Genomic DNA, 20,043 nt, shown 5'->3' with positions numbered 1-20,043 from the left:
GATGATGAAATTGCATGCTTGGAAAATGAGAGAACTGACAGAAAAAGTACAACAAATAGTAAGAAAACCCAGTGAGATGGTAGGATATCAAATTAACAAATAAAAATCAGTAGCTTTCTTATATACTTGAACAACTAAGTAGAGGATATAAAGGAAAGGAAACTGCATTTACAATAGTAACAATAAAGATAACATTCTGTTATGGGTGTGGACCTGGGCATGTAACAATATACAGAACAGTGTTCATCTTCATAGAGCTTGTAATTTAGAACCTGAGGTTTTGTTTTTTTTTTTTTTGGGGGGGGGTTTGTTTGTTTGTTGTTTTGTTTCTTTTTTTGACAGAGTTAGACAGAAAGTTCTTCCTTCCGTTGGTTCACCCCCCAAATGGCTGCTATGGCCGGCGCTCTGCGGCGACCCGAAGCTAGGAGCCAGGTGCTTCCTCCTGGTCTCCTATGCAGGTGCAGGGCCCAAGCACTTGGGCCATCCTCCACTGCCCTCCCGGGCCACAGCAGAGCTGGACTGGAAGAGGAGCAACTGGGTCTAGAACCCGGGTTGCTGGCACCTTTGGCAGAGGATTAGCCTAGTGAGCCATGGCGCTGGCTGACACCTGAGGTTTTGTACGTGGGAAAATAATCTTTAGCCTTCATATTTGCCTTCACATAACATTCTTGAGACATACATTTTCCCCCCCAGTGATTTTTGTAAACAGTTCCCTGAGTGCTTTAGACAATTCTCTGTTGTTTCCTAGCTGCGTGTGTTGCTTAAAGAAGTCTGAAACTTGATTATTCCCTGTCATGGGTAACTTCGTTTATTTGTCTGTATGCCCATAGATTTCTTTTTCTTTAAAAACTTAGACTTTATGAAACCATATCTTAAACTGATCAGTCAAGTAATATCCGTTTTTGTTTTAATTTGTGGATACATATTTTTTTTACTTCTTGTAGTGCTGTTGCATAGATTTGCTGCTGATTCCTTTTGTGCTTGTTTGTTCATATTTGAGTGAGTGCGTTTCCTTCTGAAGGTACTGTTTATAGAAGGTAACGTTGAAGACTATCCAGAAAAATGCTCTGAGCTAGTAAGAAGCCTCTGTACGTCATACTGACCTCCCTTATCATACAAGGTTTTGTGTTATAAATTGGCTTACTGTTTATTTGTCCCAAGCCAGAGATTATCATTTGCATGCTTCCTCGCATTTTGTATCTTTATCACCCTCCTGTAGCAACAGTTAGCTTGTGTAAGAATAGTGGCTGTTTGCATATCTCACTGTTTGACAGGGCCAGATGAAGTCCATTATGTTTCTTCCACCATCTCAACACCTCTGGATTCCATTGTTGAAAAACTGATTCATATATTCTGTCCACAGAGGTGTGCCTTGTTTTAGAGAACTCTCTTCCCTGTACTTTTCTAAGAAACAGCAGCCACTGTCTGTCTTTCTCCCCTACCTTGTTTGTAGCTTTCTTCCTTCCCTACCTTGTACAACCTATCCTTCGTTCCTTCCTCATGTTCTAGAGTTGGAGTTTAGTTCCTGTTATTTTCATTGAAGATGTGTTTTCTTCTTTTCGTATTTGCAGAGTGGAGAGGAAACAGATGTTTCATTCCACCATATTGAAACAAAAAAATCTTTGATCCTGTGAATCACCCTTTTTTTTTTTTTTTGGGCAGACAGAGTTAGACAGAGAGAAAGGTGTTCCTTCCATTGCTTCACCCCCAAAATGGCTGCTATGGCTGGCATGCAGCGCCAGTTGGAAGCCAGGAGCCAGGTGCTTCCTCCTGGTCTCCCATGCAGGCGCAGGGCCCAAGCACTTGGGCCATCCTCCACTGCCCTCTGGGGCCACAGCAGAGAGCTGGACTGGAAGAGGAGCAACTGGGACAGAACCCGCGCCCTGACCGGGACTAGAACCTCGGGGTACCAGCGCTGTAGGCGGAGGATTAGCCTAGTGAACCGCGGTGCCGGCCATGAATTGCCCTTCTTAGAAATGTCTGTCTTCTTTGCTCTTCTCTAAAGCTTTCTGATATCTTCTTGCTACCCGTTCATTGTTTTTCTTCCCTGTTTCCTTAGCTATCACTGTATATCACCCAAAATAATTCTAAATTACATGTAGCCTCCTTTTTCCTCTGTGTGCCTTTATGATTTATATGTGTTCCTACCATTAACTCTGTATTTAACTCCAGACATGACAATATTTGAATATGTATCTTTGTCTCCAGAATTGTGAAATTCTCCACATCTTTGCCTTTGAGTATTCTTACCTTGTTTTAGCAATTGTTTAACTTTCACCACAATTTCCAGTAAGTTGTCCCCAGTATTTTGAGCCTATGTTGTTCTTTATCTCACAACTAACTTCTATTTCATTTCTACCAGAGTGACTGGAGTCTAAAACATATATTGTCATATGTTTTCACAATTTTATGTTTGAAATTTAAACTATTAACCCACCAAGAAAAAGAAAGTCTTGTGCCTTATTCTTCGTATAAATGATAATTGATGTAAGAGCTATATTTGAAAAGATTTTTTAAAATTATTTTTGCTATTTTAAAATGTCTGCTTGCAGACCTTAAAAGTAAATGCAGAGAAAGACAGCATAATCACATGAAATATTATTGGAATCATAAATTGAATATGAAGTTTTTTTTTTTTAATGAGTTAGAGAATACCTTGAAGTTTTTAAGAGAAAGGCTATAGAAGGAGTTACAAGATTGAGAGGTTTACTTTTTTGTTTTTAAATATTTATTTAGTTTGAAAGAGTTACAGAGGGAGAAAGTGAGCTTCCACTCTGCTTGTTCACTCCCCAGGTGACTGCAACAGCCAACACAGGGCCAGGCTGAAGTCAGGAGCCAGCCAGGAGCTTCATCCAGGTCTCCCGTGTGCTTGGCAGGGTCCAAACACTTGGGCCATCTTCTGCTGCTTTTCCCAAGCCATTATCAGGGAGCTATATCAGAAGTGGAGCAGCCAGGACATGAGCCAGTGTATTAAGGTGGTGACATTACCTGCTATGCCACAATGGTGCCTGCCCGACTCCACCCCACACACTTTTTTTTAAAGAGAAATTGCATTCAAGTTGTTTTCTTGTAACATCTATAGATCCTTAAGATTTACAAAAAATGAGAAAACAGAACAAAACATTTGGAGAATAATATTAGCATGACCTGTTTGTGGGGTACAGGACGGAGTATTTTAAAATATTAGTAAAATTGAGGATGGGCTATCCAGTGTAGAGTTAGAGAGTTCTGAATCATGCTAGTTTTCATGTCCTCTTTTACCTTCTTTTTCATTTTTTAAATGTCAGTCTTTATTTTTTTCCTGCCTTTAATCATGGATAGTTTTACTCTATGCATGGAAGATTACCAATATTTACAAGCAGAGGCTTACAAGATTACTAAACAGTAAGGTTTAAAAATGTCTCATTATCTGAATTAAATGGCTCACAGTTGATTGGCCACCAAGGGAATGAAGAGCCAGTGTAGGACTAATGATGTAGGGGAGAATCATACTTTGGGAGAAATCATGAAAGAATAAAGCAAAGCACAGTGGGATTTTACGTTAAGGACTGCTCGTCTAGAAATGAACATGAGATAAAATGATAGTACCTGCTATAAGAACAATGCAGTAAATCAAAAACAACTTGCTTCCTGATCTCTTAGGCTTTTCATTGGAAAAAATTAGATTTCCTTATTTTTATTTTTATTTATTTATTTTTTTGACAGGCAGAGTGGACAGTGAGAGACAGACAGAGAGAAAGGTCTTCCTTTGCCGTTGGTTCACCCTCCAATAGCCGGCGCGGCCGGTGCGCTGCGGCCGGCGCACCGCGCTGATCCGAAGGCAGGAGCCAGGTGCTTCTCCTGGTCTCCCATGGGGTGCAGGGCCCAAGCACTAGGGCCATCCTCCACTGCACTCCCGGGCCACAGCAGAGAGCTGGCCTGGAAGAGGGGCAACCGGGACAGAATCCGGCGCCCTGACCAGGATTAGAACCCGGTGTGCCGGCGCCGCAAGGCGGAGGATTAGCCTATTGAGCTGCAGCGCCAGCCTCCTTTTTTTTTTTTTTTTTTTGACAGGCAGAGTGGACAGTGAGAGAGACAGACAGAGAGAAAGGTCTTCCTTTGCCGTTGGTTCACCCTCCAATGGCCGCTGCGGCCAGTGCGCTGCGGCCGGCGCACCGTGCTGATCCGAAGGCAGGAGCCAGGTGCTTCTCCTGGTCTCCCATGGGGTGCAGGGCCCAAGCACTTGGGCCATCCTCCACTGCACTCCCGGGCCACAGCAGAGAGCTGGCCTGGAAGAGGGGCAACCTGGACAGAATCCGGCGCCCCGACCGGGACTAGAACCTGGTGTGCTGGCGCCGCTAGGCGGAGGATTAGCCTAGTGAGCCACGGCGCCGGCCTATATATTTTTTAATTTAAAGATTTTTTTCCAGTTTTTTATATCAGTTTCTTTAGTTAGATTTAGAGTTCCTCTTTTTTTTTTTTTTTTTTTTAAAGATTCATTTATTTACTTGACAGGCAGAATTACAGAGAGGCAAAGAGAGAGGTCTTCCATCCACTGGTTCACTCTGCAAATGGCCGCAGTGTCTGGAGCTTCTTTGGATCTTCCACGCAGGTGCAGAGGCCCAAGCACTTGGGCCATCTTCCACTGCTTTCCCAGGCCACAGCAGAGAGCTGGATCAGAAATGGAGCAGCCAGGATTCAAACCAGCACCAATATGGTTTGCCAGCACTGCAGGTAGCAGCTTTACCCACTACACCACAAACCTGGCCCCTCGATTTCCATCTCTAATAAGCTTTGGCTTTAAGCATATATAAAAATCAATTAAAATCAGATGGAAAATTGGCATTCTTTCCATATTTATTACCAATTTTGAATTGGAATTGGTTTGGACAGCCTACACTTCAAGTATGTTTAAGTAGAAATAAAGGAATCAGAACTTTCTGAGAATTACTTGGCTTGTGGTATACAGAATAAACAAAAGATAAACTTAGGATCATTTGGCAGTTAATCCAGGAAAAGTAATGAGAACTTAAGTTTTATTTTTCTTATTTATTTATTTATTTATTTTGACAGAGTGGACAGTGAGAGAGAGAGAGACAGAGAGAAAGGTCTTCCTTTACCGTTGGTTCACCCTCCAATGCGCTGATCCGAAGCCAGGAGCCAGGTACTTCCTCCTGGTCTCCCATGGGGTGCAGGGCCCAAGGACTTGGGCCATCCTCCACTGCACATCCCAGGCCACAGCAGAGAGCTGGACTGGAAGAGGGGCAACCAGGACTGAATCCGGCGCCCCGACCAGGACTAGCAGGCAGAGGATTAGCCTAGTGAGCCTCGGCGCCGGCCCTATTTATTTTCTTAAAGGTTTGTTTTATTTGGCCGGCGCCGCGGCTCAGTAGGCTAATCCTCCGCCTAGCGGCGCCGGCACACTGGGTTCTAGTCCCGGTCGGGGCGCCGGATTCTGTCCCGGTTGCCCCTCTTCCAGGCCAGCTCTCTGCTGTGGCCCGGGAGTGCAGTGGAGGATGGCCCAAGTGCTTGGGCCCTGCACCCCATGGGAGACCAGGATAAGTACCTGGCTCCTGCCTTCGGATCAGTGCGGTGCGCCGGCTGCAGCGCTCTGGCCGCGGTGGCCATTGGAGGGTGAACCAACGGCAAAAGAAGACCTTTCTCTCTGTCTGTCTCTCACTGTCCACTCTGCCTGTAAAAAAAAAAAAAGATTTGTTTGAAAGACAGTTACAGAGAAAGGTAGATACAGAGGTCTTCCATCCACTGGTTCACTCCCCAGATGGCCTCAACGGCCAGAGCTGCGCCGATCCAAAGCCAGGTGCCAGGAGTTTCTTCTGGGTCTCCCACGTGGGTGCAGGGGCCCAACGAGTTGGACCATCCTCTACTGCTTTCCCAGGCCACAGCAGAGAGCTGGATCGGAAGTGGAACAGCCGGGACTAGAATCGACGCCCAATTGGGATGCCGGTGTTTCAGGCACCAGGACTTTAACCCGCTGAGCCGCAGCACTGGCCCCTCCACACTTTTAAAATTTGTTTCTGGGGCCGTTGCCTTGGCTCACTTGGTTAATTTCCTCCTGCTGCACTGGCATCCCATATGGGCGCTGGGTTCTAGTCCTGGCTGCTCCTATTCCAGTCCATCTCTCTGCTGTGGCCCGGGAAGGCAGTGGAAGATGGCCCAAGTGCTTGGGCGCCTGCACCTGCGTGGGAGACCAGGAAGAAGCACCTGACTCCTGGCTTCGGATCGGCGCTGTGCACCTGCCACGGAAACCATTTGGCGGAAGCAACGGAAAAGGAAGACCTTTCTCTTTGTCTCTCTCTCTCTCACTGTCTAACTCTGCCTGTCAAAAAAAAAAAAAAAATTGTGTCTAACTCAGGCTTTTGTCCTCTAGAAAAAATGTCAGCAGGTTTTCTCTTTCAAGGGCCCAGTAGTACAGTAGCTCCCCAATACCCAGTTTTGCTTCAGTTACCTGCAATGAACCACAGTAAGAGGACATTACTTGGAAAATTCTAGAAGTAAACAACTCATAAATTTTAAATTGTGTGTCGCTCGAGTAACATGATGAAATCTCCCTCAGTCCCACTCCCCTCTCTGCCTGGATGTGAATCATCCCTTTGTCCAGTGTATGCATACCATATGTTCTCTCCACTCATTAGTCACTTAGAAAACCTTTTGGTAATCTGATTGACTGTCATGGTGTCAGCACTTGCGTTCAAGTAACCCTTGTTTTACTTAATAACCCTAAAGTGTGAATAGTGATGGTGGCTCTCAATTTAGATGTTTAGAAAAAGTGTAGAGTGGCCTCCTTTAGGTGAAAGAGTAATGATGTTGGCAGTTTGAATATGCCAAAGAGAAAAGCTGTGCATACCTCCTTTAATGTAAAAGTCCAATAAGGAAAAAAAAATTATATGTAAGAGCTACAATAAAATATTTTCAGAGAAACCACATTCACATTATCACAATGTATTGTTATGTCTTATTAGTTATTATTAATCTCTTACTGAGCCTAATTTATAAATTAAACTTTACCGTTGGCACATATGTCTGGGAAATAGGCATATATTCATTGAGGGGGAGGTCTGGTTCTATATGTAATTTTGGGGGAGGAGAGATTTGCTACTATATGTGAGTTCAGGCATCCACTGGAATCTTGAACTATGAGGAAGCTACTTGTGGGTTGGCTTTATGGGCTGCATAAGGTCTCTGTTATAATTCCCTCTTTTCTCTCCCTGTGTGTGTGTGTGTCTCTCTCTTTTTTTTATATAGCCTTTAAAAAATGTAAAACTGTTCATGACTGTGCAAAAATAGGCCATGGCTATTGTTTGCTACCCCCTGCTCCATAATGTCTCTTATTCGAATTTTGCAGTTTGCCTCCTCATGCTGATGTTTAATGTACTCCTTTTTCCCATTTCCCCCATAATTGGCATTTTTAGATGTTTCATAGGTGGTACTGTGTATATCTGACTTCATCTTAGGTTAGTTTGTCCCACTTTTGGAAATATCAAGATTGATCAGTAGGCTTGTGTGTTGTCAGTCAAATTCTGTCTATTATAATGTTCACTGTCAACCTTTCAGTTAAGGCTTTTCCAGATACTGATTATCATTGCCTAGATCCATTATTTTATTAGATGTTTCCTTTTGTTTGTATTGACTGGAATTCTCTCATAAAGAAAAACTCAACAACTATTTGTTTATCTGAATTACAGTTTTTAAGGACAGGAAAAAGAAATACTCTTTCCCTTGAAAACTTTTTAGAAAAAGAATTGGCATCCTAGAAATCTCTAAAGTTTATTAAATAAAATCATTATAATTTTATATAATTTGAACACCAAAACATATTTATGTACATATAAGTAATGTTTTCTTATTTATATTGTTTAATACATTGTCTCATCCTCAGCCAGAGGATTCTTTGGCCAATATTCTAACTTTCCTACTGCAGACACAGAAGTAGCCATTTCTCTTTAAACCCCTGCTTCCTTGAGTGGGAAGTGATATTTTGAGACTTAGTACTGTGGTTGCTCATTAGTACTGGGTTGTCACTATTTCTAAAGCTTTTAACTGGACAGAACTAGAAAAATATGCATTTTTAAAGAAAAATTTATACTGACATACCTTATTTAAATTAGAGTATAAGACTATTATTGTAGTAGTCCATTTTCTGTGGCTAATATAACATAGATTGGGCCGGCGCTGCGGCTCAATAGGCTAATCCTCCGCCTTGTGGCGCTAGCACACTGGGTTCTAGTCCCGTCCCGGTCGGGGCACCGGATTCTGTCCCGGTTGCCCCTCTTCCAGGCCAGCTCTCTGCTGTGGCCTGGGAAGGCAGTGGAGGATGGCCCAAGTGCTTGGGCCCTGCACCCCATGGGAGACCAGGAGAAGCTCCTGGCTCCTGCCTTCGGATCAGTGCAGTGCGCCGGCCGCAGCGCGCCAGCCGCAGCGGCCATTGGAGGGTGAACCAACTGCAAAAGGAAGACCTTTCTCTCTGTCTCTCTCTCTCACTATCCACTCTGCCTGTCAAAAAAAAAATATATATATATATATAAAACATAGATAGGGTAAAGTATAAAAGAAAAGTGTATTTTGGCTAACAGTTCTGGTACAAGTGTGAAGGGCTGCATCAGGTGATGGACCCTCTTTCTGGCAGTGCCCAAGGTTGTGCAGGGTGAATGGGAGGAACTGCACTTGTGTGTATCCTCTTATCTGTCTCTCTCTTCTCATAAAGCCACCAATATTCAATCATGTGGAATATACCCAGGCTTTATGTAATACTCATCAATTTTCAGAGGCCCCACCTCTCAATATCAATATTTTTAAAGATTTATTTATTTGAGACAGTTAGAATTTCCATCCTCTGATTCACTCCCCAGAAAGCTGCAATGGTCCAGGCTAGTTCAGGCTGAAGCCAGGTGCTAGGAAGAAACATCACAATTTTTGACTAATTCAGTTTTCACAGTTTATTTTGTTGGGATTGTTGACATATTGTTTAATACTGAGTCAAGAAATGACAGTTTCATATACTTAAATACATTTATTCATTTCTAGAGTTATTACTGACTTACCATTGTGTTTGCTTGGTTTTAATTTAAACAAGACTCAAAATATTTGTATAAGTAAGAAATTTACCAGTGTCACTAGTTCACCTGATTTTGATGTAGTAAGGGAATAAAAAGGAAATTGTAAAGATGTTACTTGTAGCAAACCAAGAATGTGTTTATGCTTTTTTGACTAGAACACTGTACTTAGGATGATCAGATAAGAACCTGTACCTGGCCAGTATCTGTATGTCTTTTTTTTTTTTTTTTTTTTTTTTTTGACAGGCAGAGTGGACAGTGAGAGAGAGACAGAGAGAAAGGTCTTCCTTTTGCCGTTGGTTCACCCTCCAATGGCTGCCGCGGCTGGCGCGCTGCGGCCGGCGCACCGCGCTGATCCGAAGGCAGGAGCCAGGAGCTTCTTCTGGTCTCCCATGGGGTGCAGGGCCCAAGGACTTGGGCCATCCTCCACTGCACTCCCTGGCCACAGCAGAGAGCTGGCCTGGAAGAGGGGCAACCGGGACAGAATCCAGCGCCCCAACCAGGACTAGAACCCAGTGTGCTGGCGCCGCAAGGCGGAGGATTAGCCTATTGAGCCACGGCGCCAGCCTGTGTGTCTTTTATTTTTAATCTTTCCATGTACTACCTGGAGGTACCTGCCAGCATTCGTGAAGCTAAGCAACAGAAAGATATTAGATGTCTCTGTATTCAATATGTAAATATTGATGATTCCCTACATGTTAGTATGAGGCCCTTCCTCCTCACCTATGTAACTTGTTCCTTAGACTCTCTGAGGTTCATTTTCTCTAGAAAGCAAGACTTTTTTGTTCCTGTGTGGATAGTGTGAATCAGGGTGGTAGTATAGTGGTCAAAATTCATTTACAGAGATAATATATTAGTTGCTAATTTAAACAGGAAGGAATTTATTTGTAGATATTAAATGGTTTACAGACTCTTGGGGAGTACAGAAGATAGACTAGGATAAGCCCCTGGGAATTAGTCTTAAATATACACAGAAGTGAGCTGCTAAGTGAGGACCTTCTCCCACTGTGGCCAAGAAATTGCTTCTGGTTGAACCAGGAAAATGCATTTACAGCTCTGGGCTCCAAGGGCTTGCCTTGTCTGTTGTAATACCATAAGCAAAATGTCTACTCTTTCCTCTCCTAATTTAATTCTGAATTTAAATGTTGTTTAAATATATGGTAAACCTAAACATACCTGCAGTTATATCTAGGAAATGTGGTTGTAACTGTCTCAGCCTTTGCATAGTAGAAGGTTTGAGTAGATGTTGCTTAAGCAATTCAAAATACCTGTCCCAGGGGATCTGACTGCTTATTATTCAGACTTTAAGTGAATTCTCTTATTTTGCTCCAAATTTTATCCTGCACCCCCTCTTTGGTTTGGTAATTAATAAACTTTGCTTCTTATGTTTTAGATTCACAACAAAATTGAGCAGAAAGTACAGTTCTCATTTACCCCCACCCAACTGTCCCAGCCATGGTCTACCCTACTGTCAATATTTCACACCACAGTGGTGTATTTGTGAATGACTGACAAACATACATGGACACATCTTCAGCACTCAAAGTCCATTACCTTAGAGTTCACTCTTGTTTCACTTACCTAAAAGTCCTCTATTTCTCCTGTTCATCCTGCCCTTTCTTTTGACCACTGCCAAACTTTATATTTTTACAGCCTCCATGGTTTTGTCCTTTCCAGAATGTCATGTTTTTGGAATTCTATAGTACGCAATCTTTCAGATTGGCTTCTTTGGCTTAGCAGTATGCATTTAAGTTCCTTCCATTCTTTTGATGACTTGATAGCTCAACTCTTCTTAGCATTTACTTCTATTCCATTGTCTGGAGGTACCACAGTTTTTCTATGTGTTCATTTGCTGAAGGACATCTTCCAAATTTTGACAATTGTGAATAAAACTGATATAAACATCCACATACAGGTTTTTGTATGGACAAATTTTCAGTTCATTGTGATAAAAACCAAGAATTGTAATTGCTAAATCATATAGTAAGAGTATCTTTAATTGTTTAAAAAACTGCCAGATTGTCTTCAAATTGGCTTGCATTCCCACTAGCAGTCAATGGAGTTGCAGTCTGGTCTGCATTGTTGTCAGGCCTTTAATTTTGTCACGGTTTGGAGTTTTGGCCATTTTGATAGATGGGCAGTGGTATCTCATTGTTTTAATTCTCAACTTTCTAATGGCAAACAATGATGAGTATGTTTTCATATGCTTACTTGCCATCTGTATATCTTGTTTGCGGAGGGTCTATTCAGTTCTTTTGCCTCTTGTAATGGAGTTATTTGTTTTCTTAATTTTGAGTTTTCAGTGTTCTTTGTATATGTTGGGTAGCAATCCTTTCTGAGATGTGTCTTTTACAAATATTTTCTCCCAGTCTTCTCATTCTCTTGACAGTGTCTTTCGCAGATTAGAAGTTTTTAATTTTAATGACAGTTTAAAATTGATTTCTTTCATGAAACATGTCTTTACTGCATGTTGAATAAGTTATCATCATATGCAAGATTACCTAGATTTTCTTCTGTTATGTAAGAGGTTTACATTTTTATGTCTTACAGTTTATATGGTTCATTTTGAATTAATTTTTATGAAGTGAGTAAAGGCTCTGTCTAGATTCATTTGTGTACATGCAGATGTCCGCTTGCTCCAGCACTTTTGAAAGACTGTCTTTGCTTCATTGTATTGCCTTTACTCCTCTGTCAAAGATCAGTTGACTATATTTATGAGGGTCAATTTCTATTCCATTTATTTGTTGTTTTACCAGTACTACACTATCTTGGTTACTATAGGTTTATAGTAAGTCTTGAAGCTGAAAAATGTTATTCATCCACTTTTATTATTTTTAATATTATCTATTCTTGAGCTTTTGTGTCTTCCAGTAAACTTTAGAATCCATTTATCTGTATCCACAAAATAACCTGGGATTATTGATAAAGGATGGGATTGCATTAATATAGGTCAAGTAGGGAAGAACTAGCATATTGACAATATTGGGTTTTCCATTGCAGGAGTCTGCCATTATCTATTTACTACTGTTGACATCTCATAAGAGTATTATAGTTTTCCGCCTGTAGATTGAGTGCAAATTGACTTTATACCTAAGTCTTTCAGTTTGGGGAGTGCTAATATAAATGCAATATGTTTTTAATTTCAGATTCCACTTGCATATTACTGATACACAAGCAATTTACTTTTACAGATTAATATTGTATCCTGGCAACCTTGATATAATCAATCATTTGTTCTGGTGGGTTTATTGTTTATTCTTTCATATTTTATATGTAGATAATAATGTCATCTGCAAACAAGAACAGTTTTGGTTTTTTTTCCTTTCTTTCTAATTTGCACTTTTATTTCCTTGTTATACTGCTTTTAGTAGGAATTCTGGTATAATATTGGAAAGCAATGGTAAAAAGGAACATCCTCTCCTTGTTCCTGTTTGTCAGTACATTTAGAGTACCTGAATTCTCCAGTTCTTGAAAATTCCAATGTTTTGTTGCCAGTTGACATTAGCATCTTATTGATACTTTTGCTTTAACTTCTTAGGTCTGCTGTCCAGTTTACAACTGTCTGTATGCCTTTCTTACTGTATTCTGTTGAAATCTCTTGTTTGCTTTTCTTTAAACATCTATCTGCTTTGTCTTCGGGGTTTTTTGGCCCTTTATTATTTAACAGTAATTTTAGAAAGGAGAAGAAATAAACATATTCATCCAATCCAGTGTGTTTAACCAGAAGTCTTAATTTTATCCTTTACCATTTGATTCCCCACTCAGTCATTTCTGTGTTCATCCTTTCATTTTCATTATTCATTTTGCTGATTTATGCAATGTACATAAACACTTTCAAATCAGTCCCAGGTAGTCAGGTCTATAATTGTCAGTTTACTCTCCAGAATGTCATTAATAGTAGTTAATTTCTCAAACCTTAGGGACTGGAAGCATCTGCACTTTAGATTTCTTAAATACTTGTTGAGTAAGGCCAACATCAAAGTTTGAAGCCCACAGTAGCAAATTTCTAAGATGTTGATAGTAGTACAGTGGTAGAGAAATTCACAAGTAATAATTTTTGGTCCTCCATTTTAGAAGTTTGGGAAGTTGATGAACAGATCAAGAAGCAACAGGAAACACTTGTGAGGAAAGTCACATCAATCTCCAAGAAAACTCTGATTAAGGAAAAAGTCATTGAATATAAAAGAGTTGCAAAAATATTTCCTCTGAGTTCAGACACTGTTACTTCGAAACAAAGCTTCTCTGGATGTGACTCACTTGATAAGGGTTTGGAACATAATTTAGACTTGCTTAATTATGAAAAAGGCTCTGTAAGAGAGAAAAATTATGAATGTAATGAGTATGAGAAGCCATTTTACCATTGCTCCTCTTATGTTGTAACCCCCTTTAAGTGTAATCAGTGTGGACAAGACTTCAGTCATAAATTTGACCTCATCAGACATGAGAGAATTCATGCTGGAGAGAAACCCTATGAATGTAAGGAATGTGGAAAAGCCTTCAGCAGGAAGGAAAACCTTATTACACATCAGAAAATTCACACTGGGGAAAAACCATATAAGTGTAATGAATGTGGAAAAGCTTTCATTCAGATGTCAAATCTCATTAGACACCAGAGAATTCATACTGGGGAAAAACCTTACGCGTGTAAGGATTGTTGGAAAGCCTTCAGTCAGAAATCAAATCTCATTGAACATGAGCGAATTCACACTGGAGAGAAACCCTACGAATGTAAGGAATGTGGGAAATCTTTCAGCCAGAAGCAGAATCTTATTGAGCATGAGAAAATTCATACAGGGGAGAAACCTTATACATGTAATGAATGTGGTAGAGCTTTTTCTCGAATGTCATCTGTTACTCTGCATATGAGAAGTCATACAGGGGAAAAACCCTATAAATGTAATAAATGTGGAAAAGCTTTTTCTCAGTGCTCAGTATTTATTATACACATGAGAAGCCATACAGGTGAGAAACCGTATGTATGTACAGAATGTGGGAAAGCCTTCTCTCAAAGTTCATCCCTAACTGTGCATATGAGAAATCATACAGCTGAGAAACCCTATGAATGCCATGAGTGTGGAAAAGCCTTCAGCCGGAAAGAAAATCTCATTACACACCAGAAAATTCATACTGGAGAAAAACCTTATGAATGCAATGAATGTGGGAAAGCTTTTATTCAGATGTCAAACCTCATTAGACACCAGAGAATTCATACTGGGGAGAAACCCTATGCATGTACAGTCTGTGGAAAAGCCTTTAGTCAGAAATCAAATCTCACTGAACATGAGAAAATTCATACTGGAGAGAAACCCTACCATTGTAATCAATGTGGAAAAGCCTTCAGTCAGAGACAGAATCTCCTCGAGCATGAAAAAATTCATACTGGAGAGAAACCATTTAAATGTAATGATTGTGGTAAAGCCTTCTCTCGAATTTCATCTCTTACACTTCATGTGAGAAGTCATACAGGGGAAAAACCCTATGAGTGTAATAAATGTGGAAAAGCCTTCTCTCAGTGCTCACTACTTATTATACACATGAGAAGTCATACTGGTGAGAAACCCTTTGAGTGTAATGAATGTGGGAAAGCCTTCTCTCAGAGAGCATCCCTTTCTATACATAAGAGAGGTCATACAGGTGAGAAACGCCAAGTGTACTAGATGAGGAAAGGCCTGCTGTTAAATTCAACTCCATTTAAATATGTCACATAAGTCTAAGAAAAGTGAAGATCTTTATGGAGAAAAAACTAAATGTTTGTTGAAGGGTCTAAGACTTGAATAAGAAGAGACATACCATACATAAAGATGGAAAAAAATGTTATCATAAAGATGTCAGCCCTCCTGAAAAGCTAGACTTATTGCAATTCCAAACAGGATTGTCTGGGATCTGTGCAAAAATATTCTAAAATTCATGTGAAGTAGAAGCATATGGATTGCTGAGACAATTTTTTTTAAAAGACAAAGAAGAGACCCTCACCATATAAAAAGTCTGTGATATTTGTGCATTAATAGGTAAATAAACAATTTTTAAATAATAGAGTGCCTAGAAACAGACCCGGAAGTGTACATGAACTTTGTGTATGTTAAAAATGATGTCATGAGTCAGTAGGAAAGTGATAGCCTAGTTAATTAAAAAAATTGGAATATTTGATTCTCTGTACTAAGGAAAATAAAACTACATACAACCTTACAACATACAAAAAGAATATTGTAAGAGATTTGAGCATGATGTGAAAAAGTCAAACACCAAAACCACTGGGAGAAAATACAGGATACTGTCTATGACTTTGAGGAAAGGGAGCATTTTTTTTTCCCCAAGACAAAAGGACTTTGCAATTCCACTTCTGGATATAAATTCTATAGGAAATCACAATAATGCATAAGAAATATATATATATATGAATTGAAAACAGCATAAATATTCATCAATAGGATAATACATGAATGAAATGTAATATATTCAAATGAAGAAATAGTATCCAGCAGTTAGAAGGAATGAATCAGATCCATATTGTATAGCACGGATAGTTATTTAAAACAGTGTTGAGTAAAAAAAAAAAGATAGAGGTGAAACATGTTGTAAACTGATATTCATATAAATTGGAATGAAATTTGCAAAGAACAGAATTGTTTACTATTGAAGTATGTATGTAAAACAATTTTAAATGGATTGGAAAGATACATACAAAATTTTTATAGTGTTATCTTTGGCAGGCAATTGATATTGGGAGGCCTTTAACTTCACTTTTAATTTTTATGCTTTAGAAAAATTGGTTACATATAAAATAAAACCAAAAACTTAGTGAAACACAGCATTAATATTAATGCTTTGTCTTAATAGTGTTTTTCTAGCTATCTCTGAGAATTAGCAAGCAAAGGAAAGCGTGTGCCAGTACAGAGAAGTGTTACAGTGGAATCATGTGCTTATTAAATGCTAACCTGCTTTATAAAAAATTATTTCAGAAAATTAGTAATTAGGCTCACCCTGTTTATTATATGAAATTAGCATATTTTATTTTGTAATTTTATATTTTTAACATTTCTGAAATTGAGACATCTTTCAAACAATGACAAATTAACTCAAACATTTAATTACTAAAAATTTGAAAACCAGATGCCACTGTAACAAATGAAATGTGTTTTTATTTACCATTTTAGGGCATCATGATCTGTTTATAGCCCCTACCTTCTAAATTTGTCTAACTACTTGAAAACTGATTTGTTAGATTCATAGCTAACTAATTATTAATATTGTTAGAGTCATTTTGGAGAGAATGAGATTTTCCTGAGCAATTGGCTTTGCACTATGAATTTTCTAGGTTTGTAAGTTTTCATACAACCAGCATAGGATTTGTGTTATTATCAATTATTATATTTGGAAATGAGCCTTTTTACTTTCTTGGGGTGACCATAAACAGTTGTGTTAAATTGCTTCAGTTTTAACCTACAGATCATTTTATTCTTTCCACAACTCTTGACTTTTACAACCCAGCTAGTTCTGGTTGGAAGCGGTGGTGGTCCCAGCCCCTGAACAGTGATAATAGAGTCCTTTAACAATACATGAACCAACCCTTATTTAGGGAAACTTTTCTTAGGCCTTCTGTACAATGTTATTTGATATATAGAAAGCCACTAAGTATCTTTTTCAAAAGGAAGCAATGGGGCCGATGTTGTGGCACAGTGGGTTAAGCTGCAGCTTATGACATTGGTATCCCATATATGAATGCTGATTCAACATCTGGCTGCTCCGTTTCCAGTCCAGTTTCCTGCTAACATTCCTGGGAAAGCAGAGGAAAACAGTCTAAGTACTTGGGTCCCTGCCATCCATGTAGAAGACAAGTTCTTGGTTCCTGGCTTCTGCCTGCCCAGACCTGGCTGGTACAGCCATTTGGGGGAGTGAACCAGGGTATGGAAGATCTCTCTGTCTGTCCCTCTCTATTTCTGTCTCTGTCACCTTGCATTTCAAACAATTTTTTTTTTTAAAGGAAAGAATCTGAATATTGGTCAAATAGGCTAATCCTTCGCCTGTGGCGCCAGCACACCAGGTTCTAGTCCCAATCAGGGCGCCGGATTTTGTCCCAGTTGCTCCTCTTCCAGTCCAGCTCTCTACTGTGGCCTGGGAGTGCAGTGTAGGATGGCCCAGGTCCTTGGGCCCTGCACCCGCATGGGAGACCAGGAGAAGCATCTGGGCCCCTAGCTTCAGATCGGCGTGGAGCGCCGGCCGCTGGCAGCCATTGGGGGGTGAACCAACGGAAAAAAGGAAGACCTTTCTCTCTCGCTCTCTCACTGTCCACTCTGCCTGTCCAAAAAAAAAAAAAAAAAAAAAAAAAATTTATATGTGAACATCAACTGCATGAATTTGAAGTTGATTTTACAAAAGTAAATCTCAAACTAAAGTTGTGAAGTACAAGTACATTAGACTGTTACTAGGTATTTTTGAATCTTGACAGTTGCATATATAATTAGAATGTTTGATTTTAATAAAACAATGATTTACTAAAACTTAAGTGAATATTGTCATTTTAGTCATATAGTTAAAGGTTTTATACTAAATCCAGTTTTGGCAGCATATCTTTGTTGACCTTTCTATTTAAATTGATTTCAAATCTCAATGTTATCTACACAGGAAATCCTATATAAGTATTTTCTTTTGAAAGACAGTTTATTATCTAAACAATCATTTTTCTCCGATTTTATTATTTTGTACTTCATATGCCTTAAAACCTCTTCCCTTTCTTAACATAACTGTGGAGTCAATAGAGCAGTTTAAATTTTCCAGTAAGGTCCATAAAGGTCACTAGGTTTCTCTTTTGTCTTCACCTTCACCCCCATAAACTGGCTGAGGTTATCAGGTATAATAAAGTCCCTGAGAGTAAATGGGGGCGTAAAGTCTAAGAAGGTTGTTTTAGTGCTGGTGTGTCAGCAAGCAAATGATATGATCTCTGTAAATTAATTTTCCTCCATCCTAAAGAGTAGAAACATTAAGATAGGTTTAAGTGATCAGGGTAACACTCTAAAAAATCATAGCCAATCCCTCTTTACCTGAACATACATTCACTACCTGAAGAGTTCCCATTCTAGGTTTCAGACTTTCTAAGGTCCAACTCTTGTGGAGGACACAAAATTAAACATCAGTTAATAGTGGCTTGGACTAAGAGACCTAGCAGTAGAAAATGGTAGATGTGAAATACACTTTGGAAGTAATTCAGTAGAAATTGCTGATATGAAAAATAAGGAAGAATGAGATAAATGATACCAACTGGCTGGATGGTAGACCATTTGATAAAAATGCATTAGGCTAGGAAGATATTTTAGAATAAGGGTTGTAGGATGGAATCTCAGACTTTGGTTTCTGTCATGTTTCCAAGAAGCAGACCTTAAATTGAAAATTTTTTGCAAGTGATTTATTAAGGAAGTGAACATCATGAAGCCATGGAGGAAACAGGTCTGGAAAGAGAAATAAGTGAAGGGTCTGATCTCAGATGTAGGCCATGAAAGGCTGACCCCCTAGAGGAACTCTAGAGTGTAATGTTCACTTCAAAGTTGCCAGGATTCTACTTTCAAGATGAAGGCATTTGTGCTACCAACTGCTGAGGATCTTGACTGCTGGCAACTCACTGCCAGGTTCCTCTCCAGGAAATGATCTTAGATGAAGGGAGCTGCTTATGGAAGGGTACGCTGTCTTCAATTGTTCTACAATTTTTGCAAACATCCTCAAGTGGCTTGACAGCTGGCTTCTTATCTGTGCTTCTGTATTCAGGCTAGTAATGTCATATTCACATAGTTGGGAAACCACTTTATACACATGTGTACAGAGGGCAAAATAAAGGAAATGAAGGGGATACAGGGAAATAATGTTTGAGCATTATTTTTCAATATTTTTTACTCAAGGGCCTTTAGGGATTACCAGAGGTTTGTTGTTGTTGTTGTTGTTGTTTTGTCAGAGTTAGTGAGAGAGAAAGGTCTTCCTTCCTTTGGTTCACCCCCTAAATGGCCGCTACAGCCAGAGCTACGCCGATCCGAAGCCAGGAGCCAGGTGCTTCCTCCTGGTCTCCCAGGTGGGTGCAGGTGCCCAAGCACTTGGGCCATCTTCCACGGCCTTCCCGGGCCACAACAGAAAGCTGGACTGGAAGAGGAGCAGCCGGGACTAGAACCCGGCATAGGCAGAGGATTAGCCAAGTGAGCCACAGTGCCGGCCCTTCCCAGATCACTTTTTAAGATCTGTGATGTCATGGACTAAAGAGGAATCTCAAGGAGAGGTATAGGCATGCTATTAATAATACATGATCCTAGATGGAGGACTTGAAAAAAGAATAGTAAAGAAAATGTCAAATATGTGAAACATATATTAATAGTGAAAAAGAAAAATTGATGTGCAGGGTTTAAAGGAAGATACTGGAAACTGGATTAGGAAAATTGACCTATTGAACATACATGAAACTTCAAAATCTACATCATCACAGCAATGATGAAACATTTAAAGAAACTGATCATTAAGAGCATATCGACATCATTAGATTGGTATCTTAAACTGCATTTGCATCATAGTGCAGTTCAACCAGGCATCAGTTATGAAAACCTGGCATCTTTATATGTCAAAAAGCAAGAATGTAACCAAAGACTAATGTGGCAATTCTAAAGTATATGGGTACCAACTTGAAGGTTCTCTCATTGGCCAGAGACAAAATGGTTTTTCAGTAATAGAAAGATTAATGTAAAATTAATGTATACAAGTCTATACAATTTGTAAAAGTCCGCATTATCAAATGATGCTGAGAAAATAGCAAGAAATTTTACTGTTTTTATCACTGGTGAGTGTATCAACTCCTTATTCTGAAAATATGACTATTAGTATTAGAAAGTATTTAAACTTATCCTGCCTTCGCTGTATGAATATTGTCTCATAGCACCCAATAAAAGAGGTTGCAAATAACCAAATAGTTTATAAATGAAAGTTCTATACAAAACAGTTGTAGTTAATGTGAAAAGAATGCTAG

At 39.6% G+C, this 20,043-nt stretch overlaps 1 protein-coding gene across 9 annotated transcripts in view; it reads left to right on the top strand.

Moving 5' to 3' along the window:
* Nucleotides 1-20,043, top strand: part of ZNF568 (zinc finger protein 568) — a 97,254-nt gene that overhangs the window by 24,417 nt on the left and 52,794 nt on the right. For 2 of the 9 annotated variants that reach the window (XM_070062277.2, XM_089319251.1), the window contains exon 6: nucleotides 4,495-4,713. The exons of 4 other annotated variants lie outside the window; for them this stretch is intronic. In XM_070062277.2, coding sequence (XP_069918378.1) covers nucleotides 4,495-4,713 — 219 coding nt within the window. Of the gene's footprint in view, nucleotides 1-4,494; nucleotides 4,714-13,124; nucleotides 17,554-20,043 lie in introns of those variants that run through there. 3 more of the 9 variants (XM_070062279.2, XM_089319253.1, XM_089319254.1) reach the window with 2 other exon arrangements.

This window comes from Oryctolagus cuniculus, chromosome 18 (assembly GCF_051225735.1).
Source record: "Oryctolagus cuniculus isolate XC-2025 breed Fujian yellow rabbit chromosome 18, ASM5122573v1, whole genome shotgun sequence".
In the NCBI taxonomy this organism is placed as follows: domain Eukaryota; kingdom Metazoa; phylum Chordata; class Mammalia; order Lagomorpha; family Leporidae; genus Oryctolagus; species Oryctolagus cuniculus.
The sequence above is the reverse complement of the archived record's forward strand: the minus strand, read 5'-3'. Positions and strand labels throughout refer to the sequence as shown.